Source organism: Electrophorus electricus, chromosome 11, assembly GCF_041902795.1.
Source record: "Electrophorus electricus isolate QZ-2024a chromosome 11, ASM4190279v1, whole genome shotgun sequence".
NCBI lineage: Eukaryota > Metazoa > Chordata > Actinopteri > Gymnotiformes > Gymnotidae > Electrophorus > Electrophorus electricus.
In genome coordinates this window covers 22,440,248-22,451,053 of record NC_137507.1, presented here as the reverse complement: position 1 = coordinate 22,451,053, position 10,806 = coordinate 22,440,248, and the positions used below count along the sequence as shown (strand labels likewise).

Genomic DNA, 10,806 nt, shown 5'->3' with positions numbered 1-10,806 from the left:
ATTTCAGTGTTACATTGTAGTGTTGTGACTGGTCATGCAAGGAAAAAGGATTTAGGGAAGAAGTATTTGTTGGATAGGGGGTTATATGAAAACACTACTTAAAACAAGTTGTTTTTTTCTCCTGTCATTTATATGACTGCACAAGTCAGGTGCAGTTGCAAGACTTGATTTGTCTAAGTTGCCACATATTTGTGAAAATGTTTAGACACATCTAGTGGTCAGACACCTCTTTTGTGGTTTTTTTTTTTGTGTGTATTCTCAAGGTAAAAAGACAATGCCAATAGAAGTAACAGAAAATTACAGGCTTCACAAAAAATTATAGCGACCTCATTTTTTTTTTTTTATGGAACATCTTGCTTCATGTCACATTTCAGAATGAGTCTCCAACAATAGATTTGATTTTTCCATAACAAAAAGCTATTTTACATATTTTAACATAGCAGCTTCTCTTGAAAACTTGTCAGTATAATAAGTAAAATATGTTACGAAAAGCAAAGTGAACAGGATATTATTTCTATCTCAGTTTTATGGTTTTCAAATGTAATAATTGGCCCCCGTCCCCCTGAAATCCTTTACCACACAAAGTGTAAGTTGTTGGTCAGTTTGCACGGTGCCCATATTTCTCATCGCTCGTGGTTGGATGTAACCGACTCCCATCACCTGACGCGTTCACAGACATTGCATCGTTACGTGCCTGGAATAGAACAGCTAACGGTAATATCAGGTACGGAGACTCGTTATGCCCTGTCAGTCTTTGTAGTATTTTAAGGCATCTAAATCTAAATAAGGTAGAATTCTAAATTCTTATTTTAATGGAAAACAGTGATATAGTCTGTCATCAAGGGCGGTGGTGTACCAAACGCAGCTGAAAAAAATTATACATAACTAAAGATGTTTTCTGTATCTGTGCTTTTTTTCTTTATGCAGAATTCTGCATAAAGATGAGGGAATTCTTAATTTTATAATCCCGGTATGCTGAGATCTTGCAAGACGGGGAAATGGGCAACCGCGCTGGATAGTACACAACGCCTAGCACAACCTAGCAGTGACGCGACCTCATCAACAGTCGGTAGGTTACACATTTTAATGTAGACTAATAGATAATTATAAAGATCTTGCAGTGATATGATGTTATGATTTTATTATACCGTTGATCTAACTCGGGGAAGTGTAATTGACTTCCAATAATGATACATAAACATTGCGTGCCAGGGCGTGATGTAATAATTTTAAAAAGGCATTTCAAAACGGTACGATTTTTTGACCTACAACATAAAATTCAGATTTTTTATTTTTTTTTTGCAACGCTTATACTTTTAAAAAGTGTACATTGCTGAGCATGATCCATAATTCTCATAAAGGAGACAGAAAATCTGTTTAATTGTTTGTTTATTGTTTCATTTTAGATGGAAATTCATGGACTGATTAAAGTGTAGGCTCATAGAACAAACATGGTATTCCATTTTATTTCATTTTAATACAGTTGAAAAGACTTATTATTGTTTTGTCTGTTTCATTTGCAGTTATGCATGTGACCTGGTTGAACAGAGATGTCAAAGAGTCAAAAACAGTCTTCAGGGGGCAGGAGTAGCCCCAGAACACACACAGGAAAAGGTGAAAGTCAGTCCAGCGGAGGACGTAGGCCCCATAGTGCCCCAGACCACAGGACTGTCACTGTGAACAATGCAGACAATGCCCCAGGCATTCTGCCCAGCTCCAAAACTCTGGATGTACCTTGCCCAGAACTCAGTGTCAATCTCTCAGAAAGTTGGACTCAAGTCTATAGCTCTATTAAAAAGACCAGAACCCATGACTGTGTGTTGGAAATGGGACCAGAGAGAGGAGTAAGCCCTGGGTGCCGAGATTGTGCTTGGACACCGACTAGGTGTCATCGCCCCAGGCTCGTCAACAGTGCTAGCTTCTCTGGTTTCGGGGCAACTTGTATGGTGCTACATGAGAATCAGAATATGTCTGGCAGCAGTCGTGAAATCATTGATTACCGCAATCTGACACCTCAAGTACCATTTGTGCCTTCCATTGCCAAATCGATTCCAAAAAAGAGGATCTTTCTTAGGAAACCCAGGAAGGCCATAAAAGATCTGTTTGTTCACAAGAAGGGCAGTGAGAGACCAATGTCACCATGTACATTACTTGGTGGAGGAACTGAACAAGGACTAACGTCAAAGCGCACCAAGAAATCTTTGAGGCGACGTTATCGGACCAGGATCTCAAAAGAAATGAATGACATGCTTTCTGACTCCTCAAGTGAATGTTGCACTAATGTGTGTGAGGATGCTGCATCGCTGAAAAGCTTTGGATCTCAAGCTGGGTGTGGAGAAATATTTGCAGATGAGGAATTTTTCTTGGCACTTGAGGGAACACCTAAACCTGAATCTGCCAGAGGTTCCAGTGAGTCAATGAAGAAAACTCCTACCACTACAGCCTTTCAGGGTGGCAAAGAGCAGATGGCCTCAACTGCTCCACCCGAAGTCTTAGACCTGTTGGGTATGTGGGAGAAACCGAATAGGACCATTCTCCTTGGACAGAACTTGAGTCCAGAAAGTCATACAACCGCAACACCATTTTCTGGCTCACGCTCTGCAAACAAGACAGTTACACCCCTAGAGAGCCCTAGTGTTTCACTCAAAACTTCAGAGACAATGATTAAGGAGCTGAATGTGGATACGGTAACACCCAAAAGTGATTACCAAGAAAGTACCAGTGATGAGGGTTATTGTGATTATGTTTCCCCAGAGGACCAAACCAAAGGCTCTCTCACACCAGATAATTCCAAAAAATTCCCCAGAGACACCTACAGTGGAGATGCTTTGTATGAATTATTTTATGACCCAAGTGAAGCAGAAATTACCCCAATTTTTGATGATGAAATGGATCTATCCCCCAGCATTCTTGGCCATTCCAGTGACCTTCCATTATCCATGTACAGCTTCCGTGTTGGAGCAGAGGAGAATCTGGCCCCTCCTCTGGCTGTGGACTTTATTAGTCCTGAGGTAATGCAGAGTAACTGGGTGGGGAAAGAATGCTTACTGAAACTCTGTGACACAGAAATTTCTCTGGCTATGGGTATAGTTAACTGGTTTAAGCAGAGGAACCTGAAGGGTAATCCTGTAGATTTGGGATCAGCAAAGACTAGCAGCATGGATGATATGCGTCAACAGGACAAAATGCAATCAACAGAGGTTATGAATATACCAAGTGGCACAGTTCTAAAAAGTGCATATAATATCAAGGACATGACTGACTTTACACTGAAAGATAAATGTTTGCTGGATGGTCATTACTCAATGGATACTCCCAAACACCACAAGGGAGTAGTTTCAACTGTTACAACACCGGAGAGCCAACCCAGGACTCCAGCAAGTCACGTGTGCTTCCGGATATTTAATATCAACTCTCCTTTGACACCCAGCAGGGATTTGCCATCTCCAGTGGCTTTTTCTCCTGGCTCTGGAACAAGTTCCTTGTTCGTGCTGGCCATAAATAAAGAATCCCTTTGTGAGTCTTGCAAGGGCTCCCTGAAACATGGTGCCAAAGAGCTGCACCTGTGCCATTCTTGTACCTCTTATATTGAGCGCATAAAGGCATCAGAGCTCTGGGCCCATGCCAACCCTAACCAGTTTAAGACGGCAGGAACTCCTCCTTGTTTAATAGGGGGAATGCTCCCCTCTCCAAGTAGCAGTTATGGGATAGCGAGTGACATCAGCATTCTGTCTCTAGTTGAGCAGTGTGCTACTCAAGTATCTTCACTGAGGATTAATGCATATCAACACCTGTCTGATAATGAAACTAGAGCCATCACTGAGCCAGGTAAAGATGCACAACCAAAGAAAGACCAGGCCCAGAAATGCCTGAAGTCCAAGCAGAGGAAGAAAGCAAAGGCAACCACAATAGGTGGTCAACATTTTGGCAACAATACAAATGTCAAAAATAATTTTAAGCATGCTGTCCACAGTTCTTCTCAATTGGAAGGACAGGAGTTTTGCCTGGTCACAACAAATGACTCAGAAGAATTTGCTCTGAAAACATATGAGAGTCAATGCTACCTGAAAATGAATCCATTTAATGATGCAGGCATATTTCATGTATCGAGACCTACTTCCCTTCCTCTCATAAATACTACCAGCTTCTCTAGAAAAGAGCCCCACAGTGATGTGAAAGTTAAAGAAAAACCCCATGAAAGATCACATCGACCCAAGAAGCTTATGGTGAACCATGATGGGCTATTGGACCACATCTTCTCTGAGGAGAAGAAAGTGGAAAGAAAATGCAGGCTGAAGAAATGAGGTGTGTACCAAGCAGGTCCTGTTTTCATTTACAGATCTTTGTTTTATATTTTATTTATAAGATAAGATTAATGACACAGTGACAAAAAGCCTTATTTTGATAATTTATTTTATTTGTTTATTATTTGTTTTATTTTTTATTTACATCTTGTTAGGAAGCAATGATATTTTTAGTCTGATTATCTTTGGTTGAAGCTGATTGCTTATGGTTCGGTACTTTTATTCCACTTTATACCATCAGCTGGAGTAGCTGACAGTTCCTCAGGCCTCCTAGGAAAGATGTGTCCTTGTCCTATGTCCTTCTGCCAGGCTCATACCAGTGTTTTTGAAATGCTTGCTGCAATCTCTTTTCCACCTCAATTCACACTTTGCCTTCAGCTGTATTTAAATTTCTGCACATTGGCTAGAATTATAAGTGCTTCTACATACACATATCACCTGTGATGTTTTCTCTGCATTACACAGCATGGCAGAGTATGAAACACCTAAATGTATTTGTTCATTCTTAAATTTTAATGCACTCCTTGACTTTTAAAAGGGTGTAACTATAGAGATGCGGCTGTATTCCCTTCTCCATGCATCTCTGTTGAAGGAAGACACATTGCATCTTTCAAGAGCAGCTGGGCAGACTTTCCCCCTTCCTCAACAAATGAAAGGCTCTGTGTCTAGAAAGCTGAAATGACAGAAAGGTGGCCATTTTGTGCTTGTCCCAGGGGAAACGCTAGCATCTTAGCATTTCATTAGGCTTTGGCTGAGGGATTTTAAGGCCGTTAATATGTGCTTGTTTGGTGCCTCTGTCAGTCAGCCATGATGGGGTGGCTCTGTAATTAGGACGTTAGGAGGCTAGGCTTAGTGAAGCTATTATTATCCTTCCATCTCATTGTGCCACTGAGTAAAAAGAGAACAAGGGTACATATTCATTGTTTTCAGACCCTGTATAACAACACAATTATATCGCAGTTTGATGGCTTCATGTCATGAAATGAACAGATGAGATTCCGTCTGATGTGTAGATGTAAGTTTATATTGGTCAGAAACTCTGTGGCTGTGCTGCTTAGAAGTGTTGATACACCACAGAGCAGACATTGATTATGGAAAATTGATAACAGAGAACTAAGGATTTTAATATCACAGTTTGTTCTGTGTTTTGTCAGCCTTAACATCTCAAGGTCAGACTTCCTCCTCATATCTGTGCCTTGCTATGTATGTAAGATGGATTTCTGGAAACCATAGCAACAGTGTATAGCCTAGAAAGCTGTTGGCATGACTACTGCATGTTGAAAAAATGGCAACATTGCTGCCAAGTGTTAGTGGTGTCTTAATTACCACTGAAGCACTAGTTAATAAATAGCTGTTTAATGGGTCTCTTTCCTGATCCATGGTAGCAAAGAAAAAGGCTTATATTTAGTCTTGTTATAGGATTATTACCTATTTACCTAGATTATTTTCTAACCTCTCTTTTTGATAAAATTGTGAAATATTGCTTAACTGTTTTAGTGACCACTTTTTGACAGATTTATTTTTCCTGTAATATATATTTATAACCGAATGGAAGATAAATAGAATTCACATTAGTAATTCAGTGGGGCTCTCTTGTACTGTCATTTCCAAAATACTCTTGAAACAAATCCTGAAGTATTGTAGCCTTACTTTATGTAGATTTGAATGGAAGGATCTGAATTTTGTATTCAGTTGTGTTTTCTGGTCTTTACTGATGATGTTGGGAATCCAAGAGTCTGTCACCATAGCACCGGTTGTTCCAGAAGACAGTTTTGCCAGATTGCTGCATCAGCTTTCAAAGCTCTCAGTCTTGGAATAAAGTAACTGTTAAGTCTTAGTGCCATTGAATGACTGCTCACATCTCAGTCAGATGTGGGCCTCTTTGTTTCCTTCCACCCGGTTTCTGAGAGCTGGCAGTAGATTAAACACTGGCTGGTATTATAGTCGCATGAATACATTTCACTCTCCATGGCAGTGAACTTTGTGGGAGCTGGTAATGTGTTATTTCACAGAATAAATGAACAGTAGGACTAAAGGCGAGTTGCTTTACTCAAGAAGGATATATGTGTTTAATAATCTTTGTTATTAAATCTTCTTCCTCTAGAAGTATATGACAAACATAACATTCTGAGTCAGGAACTTGAAGGTAGTAACCTTGAAAATGACAGCATTGTTTAGGTGTTCTAGTGGATTATATGATTTATGTTAATATATTCATTAAGATATCTGTTCAGATTTCAAAGGATCATTTTACTGCAAGGAGACTTGGGGTTATTTTGGTTTATATCAACCAAGAGAAATAATGGAGGGTTTTTGAAGTCCTATGTGCCAAGAACTGAAAAAACTAAGTTCTTGAAAAGGAAATCCAGTGAAAGGTCCAGTGTGTTCTTGCTTGAATACAAGGTGGACAATTGTACAAGGTGATGTCATAGGCACAGGGGGGCCCCAAGCAGGGAATGGTCTGTTTACTACACTGTGTTGCTTCCCTCTCTGGTCTCAATGGATTCTCCCCCAGTGCAGCTGTTTGACTCTCCATCTGGAAGATATGAGAGAGCATATCCTCTGTAAAAGGAGGAGGGGAGGAGCATATACACATTATCACCACTTCATCAGGTTTGAGCTACTATGTGATTTTCTTGATTTTAACTTTTGTTCGCATGCAGGTTTTGAGGTTTAAGATTTCCTTCAGGAAAAATTGACTTGTAGGGACACCTTATGGCCACAACATGGCAGTATTTACATTTCACATGTTCCCATCCACTAGGATGGACATTCTTTATGTGTTTTTATATTATGTTTATGAAAAATCCAACTAGTCCATTCCTGTCATAAAGAGGACACCTGGGATCCAACCAGAGGTCAAGGCAATCATGTGCCCGTCAACTGGGCATAATTGCACACTGTGTGTGTTGTGAGTGAAACAGGCACCATTAAAAGAGCAGATGTGCGGAGCTAGGGGACTGTAGCTCCTTTTGGGTGGGGAGGTGTTGGACCACACTCTGTTTCCCTGCCTGAGAAGGGGAATAAACCCCATGCTGTTTGGTTTGGCATGTGAATCTATTAAGGACCTGTCCCTGTGGCTGAGGACACAATGAAGGGTTGTGTGATGCTGAGAGGATGGACAGAGTAAGCAGGTTGCACTCAGAGATGAAGGGGACATGAGCTACACAGTGGCTCTATGGAGCATGCTATTACACATATGGCTAAGTTTGCGAGGACAAAAATAACAACATACACACACAAGTGAAGTGTTTATTTACATTTACAGCCTACTGTCCATAGTTACTTACAATAGTGCTTTTTTGCCTCTGTCATCACTGATGTTTTTCCTGGTTCTCTTTTCCTTACAGATTCTAATTCTGTGGATGCAGAACAGTTTTACTGAGCTAACCTGAGCACACTGTCCAATGCAATACGCTGACTCCATAAGGCAGCTCACACTCCAGCCGACACAACCTCTCTGCTTCTCTGTGCTGGCAGAAGGCTTTTATGGACTTACCAACCGGGATAATCTGTATCTGTTCAACTGTAGCCACTCATGGTTGGAGAAGTGAAAAAGATGTTGGAATGCATTATTTTTTGTTTCACCCTACTTCCTGTTCCCTTCACATGGTAATGTCACTAGTAGCACAAGGAAATATTTCTCTTTTTATCATCATGATTTTTAGTTTGATTGTCAGTGCAATACAGAAGCATCCATCCACATCACATAATAGTAGTACTATGCCTGTTTTATATTATTACTGTTGCTTTCAGTATATTGAGGATATTCAGTATTCTGCTGTAGGCTATGTTTAATAATGCATAGTCATACAAAGTATTATAGAATGAAGTCACTGGCAGCAATGGTTATATATTGTTTGATGTTTTTGTGTCTAATAAGAAATGGTTTTCATTTTTTAAACAGTCGTAAAGCATTTAAAAATCTACTAAAACATTTGATGTTTTTAGGCACAAAGCCCTTATGTAAATAATTCAGGGTGCCCTCCACATGTGAAACATTAAATATAAAGTCTGAACACCGTATTTTCACAGTCACATATAAAACATTGTAGAAAGCAACGATGCAAGTGAAGTGCTATGTGGTGCTAATTAGAATGAGCCCTTGATCATCTTTGAAGGTTCTTTTTCTTTCTTTTTTCATTATTTTAACATATTTTAAAAAGATATTCAGATTGTAGGCCCCTGAACTTCAAACCAGTGTTGTCTTAGGTTGACCGTGACTAGTGGGCCTTCGGCCTTACGTTAACATTTAGAACTCAGAGACTGCTGAAACAGAGGGTGGCCTTTACATTTTTGGAACATTCCATAATATGTCACTTGCCCCTTATTACTTCTCTTTCAAATCTATTTCTGACATTAGCAAACGTTTACTTGCCTTTGAATTATTTGGTAAAAATTATAACTTAAAAATGACAGGTTTCCTTGTATTTTAAAATTTTTTCTTACTTTGGAGAGTTATAAGATTGGAAGATTGCTTTTATTTTAAGTTTGGTAAACACATCACTGGGTGCTTATGGGCCATCAGATCAAGAGTTGTGTTGTAAAAGACAGATGTGCCATCAATTGAGGCTTGTCAGTGCCTGTGCAGTTTGGAGAATAAAGGAGAATCCCTGTTCCCTTGAGAAAGCTTCTGTGATGGAGCTGATGTGAGCTGAATTCAGAGGCCACTGTTCAAAAGCAGCCCATTCATGTGCATGGCGCTGCTGTTTCCCAAAGCAAACAGGTGGCCGCATCTTTGCCGATGTTTAGAGCTGGTGCAAAGGTCTTCAGTCAGAATGAAATGATCTGTTTTATACTGTACAGACATTTAGCAATCAAAAGGTTGCACTAGCAAAATTGTCTTTAGTTGTCTTTAGAGCCAAATAACTAAAATGTTTCATCTCTGTGTTTTCCAACATACAAATGGACATACAAGCACAGATCTTTTGTATATCATTCTGAGAAAAGCTCTTTGCAATATGATTTGTTAAATATTGCATCACCTTGGAAAGAATTACACTAAAGGGACACAAGTAATATGAGGCAGTAAATAATAGATTCCCACCCTCTAGTAGGTAGTGATTGTGTCTGAGCTCAGCGTGTCCTTGACATTATTCAATATGGTGAATGCTGAATGAGTTGGAGCGCTAAAAAACATCTACTGTATAGCATATCCTATGTGGCAATAACATGGACACATTAGTGAATCTGGCAATACCAAACTATGCTGTTGATGAACGATCTCTTAATGTAACTGTGCTTTGTTTTACGCTATACAGCTGCAGTTAGTGTGCCATTTTCCCATACCACATAACACATTTAAATCTAGCCAAGAAACTCTCAATGATGTTATTTCTCAGGTCATCCAAACTGTCGAAATGCATCAGTCAATCCAAAACAACTGAGCATCGCATGCAAGACTATCACTTAGGGCACTAAAGATATATGATAGATGATTTACTGATAATACATTAAGTACTAAATATGTTGATATATTGCATGATGCCTTCTGTAGCTGTAAAATGTTATAAAAACATTTTTAGTAGAAAGCCTTTTATTTTAATACAGTTTGCTGCATTGGGGTGAACGGCCACTGTGCAGGTTTTTTTTTTTTTCCCTTGTTGTATGCCTGTACAGACTTTCTGAAGAGATAGGGCAGCTGTTATCATTTCAGTCTGTAGATCTGTATATCTCTGCCTGGTTGTGTGCTGACCTTTCATAGTGGCTTATTCAAATAAATGAGTTATTAAAAAATTATTCAATGCATATCTATTTATACACAGACTTCGTGCATCCCCAGTGTATTGTGTTGGATTACCTCGTCGTAAAACAATGTCCAGACGCATCACTGGACGAGATTAGCAGTGGAGCAGACAGCACCTTCTCCCAGCTGGAGCTCAAACACTGGCTACCAGGTGGCAACAATGCTGAGCAAACAGCCGCGCTAATGAATGCAGGCCTTGGCGCAATCGCCGTTTGCTGAATGTAGAAGTCACTTTTTCATTTCCAGCTGCTTGCAAGAATATGGGAACACGTTCCGTTACCCCGGTCATCTTTTGCATTGAAACCATGAGTCCTTGCAAGGTAGGGACAGAACTGCAGTTGTGTGTTTTTGCCTGAGGCACGTTTCTGTCACGTCAGCACAGTTCCACAGACTCGGAACGCAAGAGTAATGAAACAAGCCTAAAATCCTACTCAGAATGACATGCAACGTTTACACCTGCAGTTTCTTCCTATCTAGTCCGAAATGCGTCACAGTAATGCACAGCTGCAGGTGTACCTCTACGCCGTGGTCTAAAAATATCGGATAGATTTTTATTGCAACCATCCAGCACTTGAGCTGAGTCTGGTAATTACGAGCAGTGATAGCATTAAACTGTGCCGTGGCCATACAGAAACTTACATGGACACCCTTTTGTATACTGGAATGTGTTTTGCATTTCACAAAAACATATTTCACATATGTGCGTTTCTCTTCAATGCTTTCAGCATCATTTTATGAACAAAGCGCAATGCGTCA

At 39.9% G+C, this 10,806-nt stretch overlaps 1 protein-coding gene across 5 annotated transcripts; it reads left to right on the top strand.

Annotated features, from left to right (window-relative positions):
- The first annotated feature begins 49 nt into the window (after positions 1–49).
- On the top strand, positions 50–10,043 carry amer3 (APC membrane recruitment protein 3). 5 transcript variants are annotated; one of them, XR_014125842.1, is made up of 5 exons: positions 50–724; positions 928–1,069; positions 1,524–4,305; positions 6,825–6,917; positions 7,655–10,043. XR_014125842.1 is itself a non-coding variant. In XM_081722781.1 (5 exons), the coding sequence occupies exon 4, from the start codon at positions 1,551–1,553 to the stop codon at positions 4,302–4,304; it is 2,754 nt and encodes a 917-aa protein (XP_081578907.1). In that variant the 5' UTR covers positions 50–724; positions 928–1,069; positions 1,407–1,432; positions 1,524–1,550; the 3' UTR covers position 4,305; positions 7,655–10,043. The 5 variants fall into 5 exon arrangements, 3 of the variants coding, with proteins under 3 accessions (XP_081578907.1, XP_026887456.3, XP_035383718.2); XR_014125843.1 differs by having other exon boundaries at positions 6,820–6,917; XM_081722781.1 differs by lacking the exon at positions 6,825–6,917 and adding an exon at positions 1,407–1,432.
- Positions 10,044–10,806: the final 763 nt, after the last annotated feature.